General features: G+C 43.0%; 1 protein-coding gene across 19 annotated transcripts in view; it reads right to left on the reverse strand.

Annotated features, from left to right (window-relative positions):
- MTSS1 (MTSS I-BAR domain containing 1) overlaps positions 1 to 21,249 on the reverse strand; it is a 124,495-nt gene that overhangs the window by 34,117 nt on the left and 69,129 nt on the right. The window contains exon 1 of one of the 19 annotated variants that reach the window (XM_015617152.1): positions 4,035 to 4,059. The exons of the other annotated variants lie outside the window; for them this stretch is intronic. Coding sequence (XP_015472638.1) covers positions 4,035 to 4,044 — 10 coding nt within the window. The 5' untranslated portion in view covers positions 4,045 to 4,059. Of the gene's footprint in view, positions 1 to 4,034; positions 4,060 to 21,249 lie in introns of those variants that run through there. 19 annotated transcript variants of the gene reach the window in all.

A 21,249-nucleotide genomic window follows, 5' to 3' on the forward strand; every position in this document is an offset into this window, starting at 1 on the left:
TGCCCGCCCCACAGGCGGCACGGAGAGGGCGCTCGGGAGTGGGGCTCCTCCCGGGGCTCCTCCCGAAACCTGCCCGCCCCACAGGCGGCACGGAGCGGGCGCTTGGGGGTCACTCCTTCCGGGGCTCCCCGTCCGCAGCCCTTCCCGCCCCACAGGCGGCACACAACGAGCACCCGGGGCTCCTCCCGAGGCTGCCCGCCCCACAGGCGGCACGGAGCGAGCGCTTGGGAGAGGGGCTCCTCCCGGGGCTGTCCACCCCACAGGCGGCACGGAGCGAGCGCTTGGGAGGGGGGCTCCTCCCGGGGCTGCTCCCGAGCTCCCCGCCCGCAGCGCGCAGCCCCTTCCCGCCCCGCTGCCATCAGCTACACCGGCTCCCATCAGCCAACTAAATCTCCGTGTAACTTTGTTTTGTTTAGCGTTAGGTTGGTACTTGCTTAGTTTCCATTTGCAAGTCAAATCTACTACTTCAGGAGACAAACATCAACCTTCTTACGAACTGTTTCCAAACTGTAGCGCTCTCTGGAACAGTGCATACATCAGCACCTATTTAGAAGTCTGATTATTAAAAGAACCTTAGACTTGTATCATAGAGTAAAATCTTCCCTAGGCTTTAAAAATAGTATTGCTCAAGTAAAAAAAAAAAAAAAAAAGAAAATCTTCCTAAGAAACTTTAACGTTTTTGATAATTTTGATTATTTTAAACATGAAAATCAAGTTACCATCTTCCTGCATCCTTGCAGAATTAAATTCCATGCCCATGAAATGGCTCTGGAACAGACATCAAATAACTGGAACAAATTGTAGCTATTTGGTATTGTTCAAAAAGATAAACAGAAACTCCTTTGACACTTGCCTGATTACTCACGTTTTTATAAGGAGCTTCTGAAATAATATTATTTGGTAACATCAAAGAGCTGTAGTCTCATTGCATACAGGTAGGAAAAGCACACAGACTCCAGGCTGGATCTGTACCCGTCTCTTTCAGTGATGCTACACTTACACAAGTGAGACACACACCAGTAACTCAAAAAGCAATACAGAAGATGGGGAGAGGTGTAACAGAGAAAGCAAGTGGAGAGAGAGGATAGCATCCACAACAAAGATTGCATATCTCTGTCCCAAAACATGGGCATTTTTCTCTGGATCCGCTTCCAAATAAAAGTAATTTTATTTCGGAGACTAACGTGGTACACAACTGCATCAGCAGAGAACAAATGAACCAAAAAATTTCACTGGCTACTAGCATTGAGTTTAAACAAAAGTTAGGTTTTTAAGGTTGAAAACTGACTAGAATACTGGAATATTTAGGACCATCAATTGTTAAGTGACACTGTTTTCCTCAGTCTGTTATATGAAAAAAAGAAGGGTCGTATCAGAACAATAAAAAGGAAATAAGGCACCATATGTTTGGGGGGACTAGGAAACAAGGGTCAGTTACTATTAATATTAAATTCCAAGGTAACAGAACTTCAACTGAAACACAATCAACCAAAGTACAAATATATCCCCTCAACACATAGTGCAGATGGCTGAGCAAGGTCAGTAGAACAGCCAACAAAGTTCAGAGTGAAAAAAAAAAAAGAAAAAAAAGCCACAACAAAATAAATTAAACCTGATATAATGCGGTTTTTCCACAGAGAAAAACCAAATGTGGTTGGTGATGAGTGGGCTACTGGTTCTTCCCACCTTTTGAAACTTTGTTTTATCCATAAGTGTTCACAAGAACATCAAAGGATGAGGTGTTAATTTTATTCTGTGAATGAAGACTTTCTAACGAAGTGAAGGTAAGAGGAAAATAAATGGTTTTGAGAAATTTTTGATGTCCCTTCTGGAAACAAGGTGTTGCTGAAGATGGGTTGAGGATTCTGCTTGGAAAGAAGAACGAGGGGTGCTGCTGAAAAGTTTGGGAGAGCTGAGCCAGCACCTTGGCTTGGTTAGCATGGACCCAGGGAGGGGTGCAGGGAGGGGGTTGGGGCTGGCAAGGGTCACTCAACTGAACAGAGGACAGGACCAGCCCATCTTGTCGCACAGCTGAATCCCACTGCTTCTCCTCAACGTATGAACAACCCTGACAGCACCAGGGTTAAACAGAGCTTAACTTCCCTGTTCCAAATTATATTAACTGTCAAGGATACAAATGCTTCCTAAGAAAGTTTAAAAAAAGTTAAATACAAGCCTCTCACCACCCCTTGATTTACTGAGCTGGAAGACCATGGCCATTACCAATGCATTCAGCTGTTCTTCCAGGAACACCCACAGTGCATAGGGTTTATCTCAGCTTTCAGAAGGTTATTGTGAGGGCTGGTTCCCACCAGCAGAACTGCACTGATGCTCCTGGCTCCAAAGGTCTGGGATCAGCTGGCTACACAAACTGGCAGGAGGGAACCACCTTGTACTACTGCAGTGGTTTGAAAATATCCAAATGTAACAAGGGATGGTAACTTGAATTTGTTTATTTTATCCAATACCAGCTGCAGTAGACTCAAGTATGCTTTATATAAATTACAATTTGATGAGTAGTTTGCTCACAGTTGGAGTGGGCAGTCAATCTGTGCACTCTGCACACAGAGATGGACCTTACAAGCAGCATTAATGTGTGTGCTGGTCCTGGTACTGGCTATGCACCTGAGCAATTAAAACCTAGTAATGAGTTTATTGCAGTGGCCAATGCCACACAAAACCTGCTGCAGCTTCCAAACTGATTTATAGTTTATCTTTTCAAAACCTGCTCCATAGGTGACCAATTGCCTACTGGGTCAAGTATGTTACCATGAGCCAGGTAGACAAAAGACCTGTGGAGGTAACTTTTTTTTCAGTGCTATCAGCCAACAGATGTGGTAGAAAGAAGAGCACCAGACAGAGGAGTGTGTCAGGAATATGCCAAATGCACTATCCATCTATACTCATAAGCAGGTCCCTGGAAGAAACTCACGACATCCTCCAGCAGCTGTAACTGCCCAAACAGAAATACTGAGGTCACACTAACAAACTTTTTACCAAACCACGAGTGTGTTGGGTGGGTGACCTGGGCTCCATTCACTGCCCTGCAGCTCTGCAAGTAAAAGTGCTGTGCCTTGGGCTCTCAGTTTAAAAAATGAGGCCACGAATTATCTGCTTCTCTGACATACCATAATAATTCATCCAGTACAGCAAACAATGCCTGGGAACAGCGTAAAGTAATACTTCAAAACCGGAGATGAGAGCTGTATTCATCAGAATTCCCACTCACAGAAAGTGGCTTAACAAAATGCTACTGTCAAATTTGATTAGAAAGTGGGTGATAACATCAGCCTTATTTCTCATAAGTAAAAGGCAACTCTGCAAGGCAATACGTGCCTTCACTCTCACCTTCCCTGCTTTCCCCTTTCCTGCCTAAGCCCGTAAGAGACTGCAAACTTTTTTCATGTGAGATAATTAACCAGAAGTCTGTGGACCATGACACTACAGTGAGTCCACTATAAAGGCATAAATTATTTTTTTCGATCCTTGCTTGTCATTCAGTATCACAGAGAGACAACAGGGAGATTGTAGGAAAGAGACTCAATTGTTTTATGGGAGTCATTATGCTTGTATTTAATGATGATCATATATCAAGGAAATTATCATTTGATGAAATGTGCAGCTGTACAACTGCATGGCCTCTGTATACTCCAAACAACTTGCTACAATTGACCTCTTATATTCCTCACTTCACTGTTGAGCAACTCCAGCAGGCTCCGAAGATGCTGCCTTTCAGGAAGTGCCTTTAAGGTTCCTACTTACTAATGAGCTCACCTTTATCTTCAAGGGTCTTTAGACCAAAGTCTAAACGTGCCAGCCACTTCCCTCTTTCCCAAAAAGGAGAAAATGATGAAAAATGGGTGTAGTATTTTTGCAATTTCACAGTTATCAGAAGAGGCTTCCATTTTTGAGTAAAGATTAAAGCAGGAGCAGAATGGAGACTGGATTATTAAATGCAGTTCTGAACATGGAGGCTATGACAAATGACTACCAGTAGGACATTTTAAGCTAATGGCCATTTACTCAACCCTTACCCAAACTCATGCTGTTAGAAGAGCAAGCAGTTTCCATCATTGATTACATGGGGCACAGACCTTGATCTTGCCAAACTTTTCTATGCCTCTATGAAACTCAAGGATGATAGGATGAGCTCCAGGGCTGCAGCAAACAGAGAAAAAAGGACAGCTTTTGCTTAAAACTGACTAGCACAGATATTACTGCAGGGACATAAAGTGGAGCTATGGCAGCTCTCAGTGTTCACGGTGTCAACAGTCTCCAGGTAAGGCCTGTAAGTTGTAAAAAAACATCAAAAACTGCAGACAACAGACAGATGTTGTTCAGCATCCACCAAGCAGGAAAAAGAAAACAGGACACCCGTATTCCTACAACTGCGAGCCTTTATAAGCAGCACTTGGTGAAGTCTCTGAAGGGAGCTGCAAAAAATCAGAAAAAAAAATAAATTCCTCAAGTTTTTTTTTTTAAAGAAATTAATTTAGACATCTCTCAATGAAGACTGGACAACAGATGCAGATTCAAGGTCAAACTCACATATGAATTTCAGGTTAACCAAATTTAATAAAACAGCTGTGGCAGGCCATTTTCATATACCACACATCTGCAGTTGTCATTGCAGAGGAACAGATTGCTATGCAGTTTGGTTGAGTGCCCTTTTGGGCAAATTACTTGGAAAACATTTACAGAGGCCTGCTATGAAGTTCTCTGTCAAATTTGCCAGAGCCCCACACAGTCCAGTTGAGAGGAAAATGCAGTGGGTGGCTTATTTTCTCATTTGCAGAAGAAACTAGCACTTGTTCATGGATGGGGACTAGCAGGATCTCGAATTGCATTGTCATTGATCTTAGAGGACAAAGGAGTTGAGAAGAGTGGCAGTGGCAGCTAGTTAAAGCAGCAAAGAAGCCAAAGGAACAGAACCCACAGCCTGCCCTGGTAACCACCAGCTTTTGGAAGTCCTTGTAACAGACTATGATCATGTTCCAGTCACTTTGTTAAAGAATGCGCAAGGAAGCTCTTGTGACTTCTGATCTTGCTCATTCCTTCAGTGAGCAGCATTTTTGCCTACTTTAGCTGTTCATCTAGCTTAGCACTGGGCAAAATCCTTGCCCCATGGGAGTCAACACAAGCATTGCCATTAAAGAAGCAGGGTCAGAATTTCACCCACGCACACAAAGGTCACTACACAGTCCATCCAACATATCAACATGGGCATGAACCAGCCCTGTTATGACCTCTGGACAGTTTGGGTTTAGTCAGCCTTCAGTGCATGAATGCAAAGCTCACCCATGGTTCTCTGCTTTGGAAGAGGATGCCACACACAAGTGGATACAGAAGTGCTTTGGGAAGGTTTAAGTCATAAGATGCATCAGTTCAATTTCTGAAACTGAGAAACTAAGTCTGTCATTGATTCACAAACTTGTAAAGAGGCACACAAAATGCATCACTGAACCATGACATCCTGCCAGAGAGCAGCAGATATTCAGGCAGAAGTGTTTCCCAGGAATAAAATGCTCAAGTTTGAGATGTTTGTGTCGGGAGTGCAAGCTGGCTTGCCCCCTCCTCCTCTCTCTTTCACAAATGGTGTTTCCAGCACAGACAGAATTTTGCTTCTGGTGATTTCTTCCAAGAATTCATATCCATCCCTCCTTACAGGTGCCTGCTGCTCATTTTTATGAACCTAGAATCCTGCATCAGGTTTTTAATGCCACAAATCCAAAGCATGATTAAAACCATATTTGTTTAGAAGATCAAATGCCACAATAGTGTTTTCCATTATTTACATTTTATTATTTAGAATACAAATAGTTTCAGTACTGAAAACATACAGGATCTACCTAAATATCTGTTTTGACAATCAAGCTGTCCACTAATATTGCCCATACCTTTTCCCCATTTCTTTTCAGATTTATAGCAAAATGTATTTCCAGAAACAGTCTATGCATAGCTTAGTAAATGTAACAGTCTTAATCTGAGTAGATCCAACTGCTTTACTCCAGCTGCTACACTCATCAATAGCTCAAGGAAAGCAAGCAATATGAGCACCAAGCTGGTGCTCAATAGAACTGGAACATGCTAATAAAAAGAACTCTGTAAGAAAAACAGTTCCTGAAGTTGAAGAACACCAGGCCAAGCCTGTGTGCTAATCTGGAGTAACCCCTCACCTGTGCAGAATCCCAGAGCCAAGCTGACAGCCAAAGGCCACGTAAAGGCCAGTTCCACCAGCCAGGGCCACTCGTGCTCTGAGGACCACACTCCACTACATGCTCCAGACAGTGGGAAGTAGAGATCTGGTTGAGGCCTATTCAGATAGCCAGACTCACTGATCTCCATACCTCCATTAATCTGGCTCTAAATGAACACTTAATGTCAGTCCAATGTGTGAAGAAGGCAGTAATACAAGATACTTATGTTCTTTAGAAGTACAGCTCTTTATTTTGCCTGGGCCCAGCGATGAACTGCGATGTAATCTGATTAGATTACAGCAATATTCAATGAGGGGAAGGGATAATACACTTACAGCAAATGGTTTGGAACACCAACTGCAATTCCACTGCACACTTGGCAAAACACATACTGCTTATTTTGAACTGACAACTTTCATAGAGGCTCTAAAAAGCCTCAAGGTCTTTATCCTCTTTATGTTTAGTTACTGGCCTCACTAACACTCCTGGCCCCAAACCTGGACCCAAAAACACTCCTGGCCACTCCTGGACCCAAAAGCCCCTTAACTGAGGTGTCCCAATCACCTGTGCTGCTGATCCCAATCCAGCAAGGATTTCAGATACCACCAAAAGGCTGCTGCCTCTGAAACACAAAATCAAGCACCGCCACGACAAGCAGGTGCAAAAAGCAGAAGAAAAGTTTATTTTTAAATCCTAGTCAGCAGATCTAACTGAAACCCCACAGCAAGCAGATCTGCAAAATAAAGCAGTGCTATTTTTACATGCTGTAACTTCTTCCAGCAGAGCATACTTCCTTAGTGAACTGAGGGCAAGATTATGAGAGTACAAAGGCAGGTAAAAATCATTCAAACCACCTTAAGAAATTATCAGTTCAAGACATTTTGGAGAATGTCTGTTATTTTTCAATTAGTTATACGGAGATACATCATCATCAACCCATCAAAAGGCTCAATGCACACATAAGCACTGAGTGTAACATCTCAGGTCCTGGGTGCAAGGGAAAGTTCTGTCCCTGCCCCAGGTACTCAGGGGTATGGTTTCCTCTCCTGGGGCAATCTCATGCTTTTTCTCAGGGTTAATAATCCCTAACTGCAGCAGGCACATGGAGAACCTGTATGCCTCTTTAATCAAGAGGCAGATAGCAGAAGGGTAGCAGGAATCCAGGGCCCTAGTGTTTAGTTATCAAGATTGTCTCAAAGCTCATATTGCTCATAAAGACTATTGTGCTGTTTATCAGGTCAGCTCTCTAACAGTTAACCTGCTTTGTCCTCACTTATGGGCTGCTTTTATTTTAAATTTGGCTGCATCCCACTAGTTTTCAACTTCAGCTTCCTCAGCCTTACCAAAATATACTGAATTTTCACAAAGGCAAAGGAGAATGTCACCACATGGGTTTGACACCAGCTGGCTGTTTGAGCCTGACACACAAAGGAATTTGATACACAACAGTGAACTCAGCTTAAAAAAAAAAGGTATATTCTACCTGTTACAGAAAGTGAAATGAGGGCAGCCATCTCCAAGCAGAGGAACTAGAGGTCCTTGTGCTTTTGGCCTGAAGCTCAGTAAGCACATGTTCTTAAAAACACAGCAAACTGAACTTCTGAATTTAGAAAAAGTACATTTTCTCCTTGTAAGCAGCAAGTGAAGTTCATAGAAGGCTGCATGCAGAGGTGAGACATCTCACAAGCACAGGGCTGGGCTCACCAGATCTTTGGCTGCTTTGAATACACAGATTCACATGCTCTGCAGGCAAACTCCTGCTTACCCCGTGAATCCTTCCAAACAATCTATGCTGTTGGGCTGCATTTGAAGTGTGCCTGCTTAAACCCTGAAGAGTGCAGCAGGGGAAAAGCTTTGATTCTCTGAGTCACAAAAAGAAAAAGGCACATCTTTGCAGAAAAGCTCGAATGAAGCTCCCTTGGTGTACAGCATGACAAGCACAGCATACAGCAGGACACTCAGCAACGCTGACTGGCATGCAAACATCAAGGGCGTGCTTATCTTCTTCTGCAAGGGCAGAGTAACTGCATTTCTTCTTGCAAACAAGCTCTATTGAACTCTAGTGAACACACCTCGACCCCTGAAACAGCAGATGCACCTAATCTGGCTGGACTTGCCTGCTGTGACCCACACACCAGGTTTGTAAGACCTGGCCAGGAAGGCCAAACTTTGAAATACCACTCCATCACCCTTAGTAGTGAGAACAACTGCAAGAAGCTTCAGAAAGCCAGGACCTGAATCAATGACAAAGACTAGAAATCAAAAGGCAGAAGAAAAGCAAAGATTAATTAAGAACAGGGCTTTATAAATCCTGAAATATAAACCTTGAAAGAGGAGTAGAAGCTAGCCTTCCCCATCACTTTATCCATTCTCTCCTTCAGTGCAGAACACCTTTACCAACCCCCTCTCACTGAACAGCCCCCAGGGAGAGCGGCAGGAGGGTATTCACACCTTACACAGGACAAACATTCAGAGCACTATTACTACTCTAGCCAAATCCTGCTCATCTTACAGTCCTTGATGACTAGACCAGCTGCGGCTATGCAGCTTTAAAGAATCCTGCAATTCACATACAAAGTGCTGCTAAGGCTTTAGCAGTAGCATATAAACCTATGTTAACACTCTTCCTAGGGGATGCCCCTCTTTCCAGCGGAGGGAAGTCCCTGCTCCCCTCCAAAGACTGATGTAACACCTTTGGTTATTCGTCCTTCCTTTCAGTATCTCATTCAGCAGAAACCAGAGACACAAGACTGGGAGTGACCTGGGGAGGCTGTCTGGTCTGCTCACTGCCCACTAAAGGCAGGCTCAACTTCCATGAGGTTTCTGAGGGCATGTCCAGTCCAGGTTTTGAGTGCTTCCAGGGGTGGAGATTCCTGGACTTCTCTTCCATTTGCTGATTAGTGCTACTGTGAAAATTATTTTCCTTATCTAAAACACAGAGTCCACTGTCCCAGCAGTTCAAACATACAGTTTTCCAAGCATCCCTGGGACTGTTTTGTCAACATAACACAGCAAATATATGTGGAAAGTGTTTATTTGTTTTATGCAAGTAAAATCTTTGATATCAAAGGAATGTGAACACCCACCATAAGTACACAAACCAGCACTGTCACAACCCAGTCTATTAAAAAATGAAGTCTGTGGCATTTTGAAAATTACACAAAACCAATTAAAGTTTACCCACAAAAAGCAGCTGGTCCAATTGCTAACTTGCTTCATTTCTTCAGGTTTCTCAAAAAACAAAACAAAAGAAAACAAAAACCTAACAGTGCTTTACAATTAAGTTGATTTTAGCAGAGAAATGTTCATCTGGTCATTTGACATCTTTGGTAATGCAGGAAATCCATCTGAACCTCACAACTCCTTGCACGCTCTGATGCTCCCTTGTTCTTCCAACCGATCTCATCAACCTGCACCTACAAAACAGCTGGCTGTGACCTACTGCTATAAATTTGGCCATTAAAGACAAGAGTAGGTGCCAAATTTGGATGGAGGATTTCTGACTTAGGCTTTACGCATTGTAATGCACAGAACTAGCATATAAATCACAAGTGTAGAGAAAGTGCTCAGAAAGGGTCACCCCTTATTTAGAATTTATTAACTATGTTCCCCCAGAGACTACCCTGATTTAGCACCATGTAACCCACATTCAAATATTTCACAGTGCTACATGAATGGTTTCCCCTTACTTGCACCCTGCTCAGCCATGTGAAGCCGGATCAATTCCACCAGCTCTTCTCCCAAAGACAGCCTGAGGACAGGTCACTCAGAAATTACACATACAAATGTGCACACACAGTCAGTGTGTCTGAGAAAACTCAAATTTGTATTACTGTGCTGGACATGCTGAGAAAAGTCTTGGAGTACTCAACTACTGCCATGCTGGCCCTTCATGTTACAAAATGCAGTTTGTAACATGAAGAGCCAATAGAGATGATGACATTTTAGGCTGATAACTGAAGTGAGAACCCCCAGATTTTGGAAGCTTTCAGTCCTGGTCTCTAGTCCCAAATCACCAAGCGAAAGCTTGACTGAAATCCACCTGCTTCTACCTTTCAGTCCTAGACTGAAAGATTGAAATCTTGCAAGACAATGAAAAATACAGGCCGCAGAATAAGGATGCAGCTGCTCTGAAAAGCTGTGCAGGAAAGAGGGAGTTACTGAAGTGCCTAGCTTCCCCTCATGGGTAGGCAGTAATGTTTTACGGCACTGACTCATAAGCAGTGTTTTTCAAGACAATGGTGCGTAACCTACCACAAGTCTACAGGCCCTGCAAAGTTCAGGATGCAACACAACAGTGTTGAAATTGTAGCAACCAAATGTTGTACAGAGCAAAGCATTTTTCACCTTGTACCCAGCAACCTCCATGTGAGCTGCTCAACAACACTCCTATCCCTGTATTTAGCATCTGCATTGAGAAGTAATTTATGGTTTTATTTAAAGAGAGCTTCTTGAAGGGGGCAAAGGTGCCTCAAATTGTTTTCCCCAGAGTAAAGTGCATTAGCAGACAGTTCCTGAGGAGCAGCTAACACCCGGGTGTTTAATAACACAGTGCTGTTCTGGTTTCTTGACAGTCTCCTGGGCATTGCAGGGTCAATGCAGGCCAAAACTTTTGAAAATTTAAAGCTGCAGTTAAAATGAAAAACACATATACTTTTCACATCATTTCTAGACTAGAAACAACTTGTTCCAGAAAGAATCAATTGGTTTCTTCTGCTTGTACAAATATCCACCAACCAACTTAACCATGCTGGATAGCCAAACACTTGTACTGGTAACCGGTTTTGTTACCACAACATGCCAAAGTGGATAGGAACCTTAATAATGTGACAGAAGCAAGATTTAAAATATAATTTTTTTTAATGTGCTCTTTTTTCATGTGGTCAGCTTCTGCAGTTATGCTCTGGTAAGCGTGTCGTATCATCAGTCATAACAGACTTCCAATGGAACACCAGTTTCTCATTTATTCCTCCCCATCCCACATCTTCTTCAGAGTCCATTTCTATTTCAAGCATCAGTACCCAATGCCTGCAACATCTGTAGGTTGCCAAGCCAGTTTAGCTATGGAAAAATGGATACAAACTACTTGCCAACAGAACAAAATACACTCTGCACTGCAAACTGGCTAGCTTGTGCTTTTTCCATCTATCTATAAATAGGGCAATGCCAACTGCTAATTAAAACAGACAGGTTCAAATGGTGCAATGCTGTAATTACAGTATGACATGTGTAAATCTCTAAATATATATTAAAAAGTGAGGCTAAAAAGCCCTCCAACCCAAATGCTGTAAATGGATAAGCACTCACAGCTTTTTACACTGCATTAAACAGAACAGAGAACTGCTGATAGAGGCTTCCCTGCACAGAAGGCACGAGATATGCACCAAGAAGCACAGAAAACACAGACCATGAGATCTGTTGTTCCATGGTACTAAAGCCCTGCTCTCCTCAGGCTCCCGACAAACCCTTGGGCTGCTGGAGTATCTGCTTGTGACGTAAGCTGACAGTAACTGCAATGCAGCACTCGCACGGGCCATGAGCATCTCTGAATTCCTTTTCAGCAGCAGTACTGCCACTCATCCCGAGTGAACTCAAGGGCATGCCTTCCACAGAAGTAATTGCCACATTTAATCTGTCCAGCTGCAAGCCATTTCAGATAGAACTGCATGCAATAGGCGTTAGCCTAGGTTTTTTGAACAGTTTGTTTAAACTAGGTAAAATAAATGAGTCAATTAATAAGATAGCCCCCAAAGAACTGGTTTTTGAAATGGGAGAAAGGACAGTATAATTGGGTCTTGATGTAAGAAGTATTTCTCTGCTTATGAAAAAAGTCTGCCCAAAGAAAGTAGTTAGCCTCATTAATCTAGCATTCCCAACAGGATCAAAAGGCTATGAAAGGCATGGCTTGCAGGTCAGATGACAGTAAAAGAAAAAGGTACCTCAGTTGTCAACCCAGGATAAACTACCAGTATTCACAGGGCATGCATTGTTTTCCTCTATGGAAGATATGACAAAGCCCTACGGCAGCAGAGGTGTGAAGCACTAAAAAATCCTGTGGCAGACTTCTAAATTGTAAGCATTAGTAAGAATGGAATCACACCGAAGGAGCTCCAGTTTATCTATTAACAAAGCTTTAGACCTGGACTTCTAAAAGGCAGATGAGCTATGGGCAGATTTAGGCATGAAGCAATTAAAAAAGGTATTGAGCTCCAAAGAGTGACATGGCAAATTACCTGCTATAAAAACAAAAGTAAACCTGATACTATTTTAAAGCACTTAAGGATGTAACTTAAGAGAAAACAGGTATAAATCAGCATCAGCAATTACTAATCCAATGACTGCCCCTTACTAGAGGCAGTTCTTGCAAGTCAAATCAGCAGTCACAATGGGCAGGAAGAGGGAGAGGATCCCCATGGACACCTTTTTCAACCAATAACCAAATGTGTGAAGACTCCACTTTAAACCTAAAGTGCGTGGAGAACATGGTATGATACAGCTCCCTTTGAAGTTTGACTGCCTTTTGCAAAAGGAAGAATAAACAACATCAAAAGAAATCAGCTTGCAAAAAAAAAAAAAACAGTGAAGAGACTTTTCAGCAGAAGCTATTTTCCAAGAGGGCACCCCCTTCCTTCAGCCTGTTCCCTGTCTGGATTCACCTCCACAGAGTAGCATGGACAAGTGCTCCTTAGCCAAATTTAGCTGTTGAATATTAAAAATGCACCTTTGTATTAAGGTTTAAAAACTGAAAGTGCAATCTGCTCATTTAAAAATACATCCGCCATCAATTTATTCTGCCATCTGCTAGTGAGGTCAAAGGTCAATCCAAAATCTGCACAAGCCAGCAGGCCTCACAAGTGAGGGGCTCTTTTCCCTACAGCCAGCAGCACATGTTTGATGGGCTCAGGATCTAAGCCAGCTCTTTGGCTCCTTGGCCAAAGTGACGTAGTGCACTTCCAGCAAGGCTGGCCTGGGACAGCTCCAGGCACACTGCAAGCCCAGGCACAAATGGGGATGTCTGGATGTACAGCAGAATGCTGTCATCCACCCTATTCCTTTATCCTTTTTTTGGCCCCTCTATCTCTATGTTACTTACATCAGTGTCTCCCAACAGCAGTTCTGCAACCCTGCAAAAGGCCACTAGGGCATCCAAAGATCCCTCCTAAAAGTAACAACCACTATAGATGAGGACACCCACTAGAAAGTTGGGCATAAAGACAGGAACCAACACAGGGCATCTCCCAACCCTTCACCACATGTCAGACCAAGGTCCATCTTCCCTCAGTTCACAAGATTGAATCACGTGGTTGTTAGCCACCAAGGTATCACAGAATCTTAGGTTGGCAAAGACCTCCAAGACCACAGAGTCCAACCTTTGATAGAATATCAACTTGTCAACTAAACCATAGCACTAAATGCCATGTCTAGTCATTTCTTGAACATTTCCAGGGATGGTGATTCCTCCTGGGCAGCCTGGTTAACCAACCTTTCAGTGAAGAATTTCTTCTTGATGTCTAACCTGAACCTCCCTAGTGCAGTCTGAGGTCATTTCCTCTTGTCCTTTCACTTGTTTCCTGGGAGAAGAAACCAAACCCCACTTGGCTACAGTCATATTTCAGTGAGCTGTAGAGAGCTATAAAGTCTCTCTAAGTCTCCTTTCCTCCAGACTAAACACCCCCAGCTCCCTCAGCTGCTCCTCTTACCACTTGTGCTCCAGCCCCTTCCCCAGCTCTGCTGCCCTGCTCTGGACATGTTCCAGCACCTCTGTCCTTCTTGTAGTGAGGGGCCCAAAACAGGATACCAGACTCAAGAGGTGGCCTCACAAGAGCTGAGTGCAAGTGGACAATCACTGTCCTAGTCCACAATCCCCAAGTCCATTTCTGCTGGGCAGCTTTCCAGCCACTCTTCCACAAGCCTGTAGGATTGCAGGGGGTTGTTGTGACCAAAGTACAAGACCCAGCACTTCACCTTGTTGAACCTCATACCACTGGCCTTGGCCCATTGATTCACCTTGTCCAGATCATTCTACAAGAACAAAAACTTGGCAGGTGATAGGAAACATGTTGTTCTGACACTATGCTCTCTCCAGCCCAGTCCAAAGTAAGGCAGTGGTCAAGCTTAAAACATGCCAGTGATCTATCAGTTTAGTACAGCAAACACTTCTGAAAGGAAAAACTTCCAGGCTTAAGTCACACACAGTCTTTAATACAGCCTCTCAAACAGAGTAATTTATAGCAGGATATGCTTCCTGCCATAAAACATACATATGCAGAAAATATTATAAACTTCCCTCAAAATCTATATTTAAATTGGAGTACTAACACTCTCATATTGCTGGTGATATCCACTGCACTCACTGACTTTTGAAGTGACCTAGAGGTTTAGATGCTTTAGCATGGCTTGCTGTTATTTTATCTGCAAGTTTTCCTCTACCACCATCTGAATGCTTCTCCAGGAGAGCCACCAAGGCAGACACCACCTGTCCTGGTGACTCACAGCAATGAACTGGATGTAAGGAGCAGGAATCACTTAGAAGAGCTAGACCAGCATTTTGATAGAAGAGTGGATCACTTTCATCAACCTGGAAGGCTCTTTTACAGCAGAGTACGGGAAGATCCACCAGGCAAAGAGTCACGTCCTCTCTCTAAAGAACCTTCCTCACCATGGCTGCTGCAACTGGGGACAACTGCAAGGACATTAATGACAATTCTGTTGAAGCAACACAGTTCCTCTCTTCATCCACACAGACAAGTTAATGCCAGAAAGAAAGAGTGTTCTTTTCCCAGCCAGCTAGAGAGGTCTATTGCCCCTTTAGGCAGAACCAAGAAAACTCTGTTTCCTTTAGGATGCTCTTGGCCCAATGAACAACAAAGCACTATTAATTTAAAAATACTGAACTTGCTTGGCTGTGGAAATAGGGACCTGAGCTCTGCTTTCACTCCTGGAATTTCCTGTGATGAACCCAAAAATACCTATGACTTAAAATTTGACTCTACACAGAACACCAACGTCAAACTGATGATGTTTTGGGGAAATTTGTGCCAAGCCAATGAAATGTTTTTCAGCATGGTCTCTCTCATAAATGAAAACATAGAGGTCCACAGCGTGAGCCTGAAAGACAAACATGCTGAGTTTTACCTTCAGAAGACAGACCTCCAGAGTAGTATTTGTTTGATTTCCCCTAGTAACTTCAGGCATAAAGGGGTTGGAGGAGGGAAGGAGGAAAACACTAATACAACTAAGATTATGACCTTTAAATGTTTAACTAGCAATCTGTTTTTTGCAGTCAAGACAAAGCAGCAGGTGATTAGCTTCACTATGAGTCACTATGCTCCTGTAGCACCATAATTCAATGAGACATTTTAACAGCCTTCAATTTTGTTTGGGATCTGATTACTAAAGCCGTCATCCCCTAGCTACAATTTTGTTTTGCCTCACAAGCTACGCAGGGTCAGTCCAGGTCAGTGCTGGACTGAAGGAGATGCCTCGCAGAAACCCCCAGATGCTCCAAGAAATGGGCCTGTTTCCGGAGCAGGCACTGTGAATCTGGGAGAAGGTCTGGAGCTTGTGCCTGGATACAAGCTGCAAACTTTTAGCTACAACAGAGAGCCTCACCTCTCCCTCTCAGTGGTCTCAGGATGCACATACTCCACTCACTCAGGCAATCCTCTATCCTTCAGCTACACTGGACACGCCATTCTTCACTTTCTGCTTTAGCTGCTGCAAATATATTCTTAAGGAGCTCTCTCACACCTCCAGAAATGGCTTCAACATGGCAGTGTATGAACACCTACCCACCCTCACCCTACCTGATCCATTCCTGTGTCAGGAAATTGCTGGAGAAACTGAAAGAAAGTTTCCCATGTAATATGCAACACATGACTTCATTGTCTTTCAACCACACCTGGATTTCAGAAGTTATACAGGAAAGTATCTACAGGCTCGAACTGCCTTCTTGACAGACAAAATTTTTTCCACTTCTCCAGGGCAGTTTCTTTTCCCCCAACAGCTTGATAAGCAATTCTGAAAACGAAAAACATACATCCCTCCTCCCTATAATTGAGTCAGCAACAGCAAATTCCTGAAGCATGCATGCACCCTGATGGCCTCTGGACCCCTAGAATTGTTTCACTTTCCCTCAGCACTAAAGTTCACCAAGCCCAGGCATAGTACAGTGTACTCAAGTTGCACTCATGCTTGCAGGACCAGCCCCTTTTTCTGATCACAGTCCAGAGGGTTACCAAAACACAAATAAAAATTAGTGGGAAGAGTACATGCTTCTTCCATCAACCCACTGTTGAACATGCTTACTGAGAACTGAACTACACACTGTACTTCCTGTTCCAAGCCTGTACCAGTGGGCACACAGGTCAAATTTTTATTTAAAAATTACCTTTGGTCACCTATTACTGACCATTTCAAAAGGTTTAGGAATCTCTTACTGGCTGCAAGCTAATAGATAAGTGTTTAACCTTACAAAACATTTGCTCATGGGTTTTGATCCAGAAATCTTGGGTACAAACTCCACTGCTATGGTCCGTTCATTTGGGTTGTGCAGTTGCAACAATTAGGAAAAAACAAGTAACAAGCTTTCCCAGAGAGCAAGCAATGAAACATTTTTTTCCACAGCAAGTAGCTCGATCAAAGCCTGTTATTATAGATTCTTCCACTTTTTAAACCAAGTGTTCTGCATTATGGAAAAGCTTAATCTTACCTCACACCTACTCTGGTTGTATTTTAAGGCCATGTTGAATATGATATATTTTTTAATCCAGATTAGATTCACCAAGACTCTTATCAGCATATCACTCAGGGGGTTTGTAAGGAAAATATCTATACCGTAAGCTCCAGCATGTATGAACATAGCTTCATTAGCATAAATACTTTCATCCCAGTAAAACTGCATTTTCATTAGGCATTGCACTGCTATTCACAGAGGTGTCAAAGCAGGGTTACTGCTTAATGGGCATAATATTACTGTGACACAAGGAAGCCCTAATGAGAGTTTTGCAACATACTGTTGCAAAAGGGCTCCAGAACCAGTTATGGCAGAAAGATTTATGTCTGAGATATCTATACCTATTTGAATGGGAGATGTTTTGTTTTACATGGGTAAAAAATGAACACTTTGCCCCTGCACCAGAAAGTGAATCAAGAGGAAAAAAAATTCATCTTACACAGCAAGAAGATAAGCTGGGCAAAAAAAAAAGCAGGTGAAGAGTGAAGTTATGTATCAACCTCATGACTAAAAAGCAAGAAAGATGAAATGTGCCTGGCTTATGCTTAAATCCAAAATCTCATATTTCTTTCTAAGAAGGCCTTGAACCTTGTCTCTTATGTGCCATTAAAATCTTGTACTTTTGTTTGCACAGTAACTGTAAAGGCGCAGTATGCAGGCACTATGATCTTTGCTTTCAACTAAAATCACTTTCAGTGCTTCAATCCCTCAATACTCCTACAAGAAAAACCTGGTGAGTCACTACAATGCCCAAATACCTGTGACCTGCTCCTCTGTGAAGCTCCTCTACCGACAAGATTTCATCTCCCCACCAGATGATGGCCAATTCTGAGATGGTATAAGTGTCTTCAAAACTTGAACTGGTGACTTACAGAGCTTTCTGCTGAAACGAGGCATGCCACAGGTATCACAAGTGAAGGTTTAAGGGGAAAAAGTCTGAATAAATCATGTTTGACAGCTAGGCTAGGAGAGGCCCTAAACCTTTGCATTTTAAAAGCAGTGCAATCTCTACACCCCATCTCATGCCCCAGGAGCAGATTTATCCTTGGCCTGGGAGTCTAGGCTTCGCACAATGTAACTTCAGCAGCTCCTGTCTCTAGTGGGTAGAACATAAAAACCACCATCAGCCTGAGAACAGGCACGGGTTGTGCTCATGTATGCTCAGCACAGGGGAGATGGTCCTTCCCTTCAAGGAGCAAGTGATTGACACTCAGTCAATTAGTTCTCTATTAACATGTAGCCAGGGACATGGTAACAAGAACATTTTTTTTTTCTTCCTGATTTGACAGAAAAAGACACTGAAACATGTTTCATTCTGCAACACAGACTGATAAAAGCAGCTGCCCTACAGACAGGCTTAATTCTCCTTGGAGGGTTCAGAGAGCAGCTTTACTGCCTGCCGGATAAGTCATGTTTACAGCAGATCCTCCGAGCTGCTCAGCCTCCTGGATGAATTTAGAAATCAGACCAGAGGGTAGATTTGCAGAGCAGTAATTAGCACAGGAGACGGTGGAGAAGCGATTGAGAAGAATAATTCAGTCTGTGTCAACATGGGTGGCTTGTCCAAACTTCAGGGCGTCTCATGGAAGAAAGGCAGAAAAGGATGAAACAAGGGCATCTGCATTCCAAAACTACTTCCCACAGACCACCTTGAGAAGCCTTAATAAGCTTTACAACATTTCCTCCTTCCCATTTCAGAGCTTTTTAAATTTTTTATTTATCTATTATTTTAATGTTAAAAAAAATGGGGCAGGCCATTGGTATCCCTGACAGGCAGCACCACCGTGTTGCCACAGTGACTGTAACAGTACACGGTCAGTTGGCAAACAGAGCATTTCCTCACCACTGTATTTCTGCTAATGAGTCAGCAAGTGCCTTAACTTAAACATGCCACCAGCTTGATCAGGCTTGTTACTGTGCAACTGCACACCAGAGTGGAGCAGATGGAAGAGCTCCTGTTGTACCAGCTGGATTTAACCCCACTATCCTCTAAACCACTCCCACAAAAAGCCAGCATAGGAAACTCCAGCCACCATTTTTACAGAACTCATAATCATCGTTTCCATCTCAACATCAAAACAAAACAGATCACCAGAAAAAGTTAAAAAGATATAACTAAGCTCAAAAACAAAACCCAGTTGAGAGGAGGGCCAGGAATCATCAGGCAGTGCAGCTCCTTCTGGGTTCTTCTGATACAAAACTGAACCACAGCAGCAAAACTCATAGGTTGCCTCTCATGTGAAAAGTGAGTAGAGAACATGTCAAACAAGTTTCTGTAGGAAGGGTTGGTTTATTTGTGCTCCTCTCTATTCTCAGGAGCTACACATCGTTTTTTCAAGTCAGTAAGAACTCGTTACTGACATTTCAGTGACAGACAAAAAGCAGCACCAACAGTGTCAATTCCAACACACACTCCCCCAGTTGCTCCTAATATGTTCCTACTCCTGGATTTGAATTTGTGAACGCAGGTCTCAGAGTATTCACAACCACTGCAAACTCAAAAGCATAGAAACTATGAAAAACATTAATTTACCTTATGTAAATGATTTAAATACTCAAATTCCTTAGACTTCAATATGTAAAACAACATAAGCAGATTCATACAAGAGTTAAATACAGAGTTATGGACAGATCAAGTAGGAGGTGGACAGATCTTCTTGACGGGTATTTCTGGACTTTCTGAAAATGGCAAATGGGCATTAACTAAGGAAGTAAAAAGCGGTTCAAGAAGAGAAATAACACCACAAGTAAAAGGAGATCAGATCCAGCCCTTTCCAACTTCCAAACTGACTCTGCCCTCTCTCCCATTTTCCAAGGCATTTCCCATCCCTGTCTGTGCCTAGTTGAGACGAGTCTGACATAGCCAACAGTCTGCTCCTGTTTGATGAAGGAACAGCAATTCCTGAAAAAAAAGCAGGGCTAAGAATAAATCCCAGGGGTCAGAATAAGTACATGAATTAAGTACAAGGCACACGTAAGATTTATTAGGTCTCACGCCATAACAGCACCAAGAGTCCTAATGGTGCACTATTTGCTATCTGTGTATGCCTTTAAATCAATAATAAAAGCTCACTTGGCACAGTAACATATCATGAAGAGTTTCACTTGCCGTGGTTTACTTTTAGCCCTTCCCAATTCACTTGTGTTAAGCCAGAAACTGGTGGGAAAAAGTGGAGAAGTCCCGCAGTGTCTACAAGCTGGTGTGCACATAGAGTTGCCAAGCAATTTGCCAGGCTGGGACTGCTGTATTACGACCAGTAAGCTCAGAATGGCCATTAGACATGTGAGTTAGACAGTGATCATGAACACTAACAGCAAGTAATTTTACCTCCAAGGATAGATTCCTTTTTATTTGGAACCTGTGATCTGAACCCTGAAAAGTCAAGGCATTACAGAAATGGATGCTCATGTTGCTGTTACAGCCAGCCTGCAAACATTGCTGGACAAGGTGCCTTGGAGGGGAGCATGGGCTGTTCCAGGCAGTCCAGCCAAAAGGGTCATCAAAGAAGCCCACAGAGATGATACCATGAAGGGCAGGACTGTCACCACTGCTGGTAAACAGCCAAAGGAAACAACACAGAGCAGAAGGGGAAGTGAAAGAGAGGAACAAAGAGCCTTCTGAGTACAAAGCCACCAACAGCAGGTTTGTTCTTCCTCCTGTTTTCCACATTAAATAACTATACATCTGCCATCACAACCAGACTCCTCTGCATGGCAGAATCACCACCTCTTGAGGCTACAGAAGACTTTCCCATCTTACAGAGCACATAGGAGCCTCTGGTGCTCTGTATATTCAGTATGGGGACAGTGACCTTCTAAGGAGGTCCCATAATCACTACCTCACATCCTTCTCTTCTAGAAATTCTGTTCATAACCACTTCCTCATTTTCAAGGCTAAATACAGGCAGTACCATAAACTTGTTTGCTGTGGTCCACAAGCCCCTGTATTGCTCATCTGAATCAACACTACTACATCATTTGACCTAAAATGATATCAACACCTTCAGTTCACAAGCAGACACTTCCATCTAACACTAACTTTGGGGCTGGCTCCTCTGCTGGAAGCATGCTGGGAACATGTCTCCAGTGCAAAAAGGATAGTAAACAAATTTATTTGCACAAGCCTTTGGAGAGCTTTGATGGTGAAGCAACATTCAGTCACAACCAATGTGCTCCCAGTTTAAGTACAGCAAAATGGCCCTGCAGCCACACATCATCTCTTAAATCCTTAAATCATTATTTTCCTGATACATCATTAATGTGAATAAAAAAAAAATAATATATGAAGTCATAATAATCCTGCCATTTTAAACCTGG

The sequence above is a fragment of the Parus major genome, chromosome 2 (genome assembly GCF_001522545.3).
Source record: "Parus major isolate Abel chromosome 2, Parus_major1.1, whole genome shotgun sequence".
NCBI lineage: Eukaryota > Metazoa > Chordata > Aves > Passeriformes > Paridae > Parus > Parus major.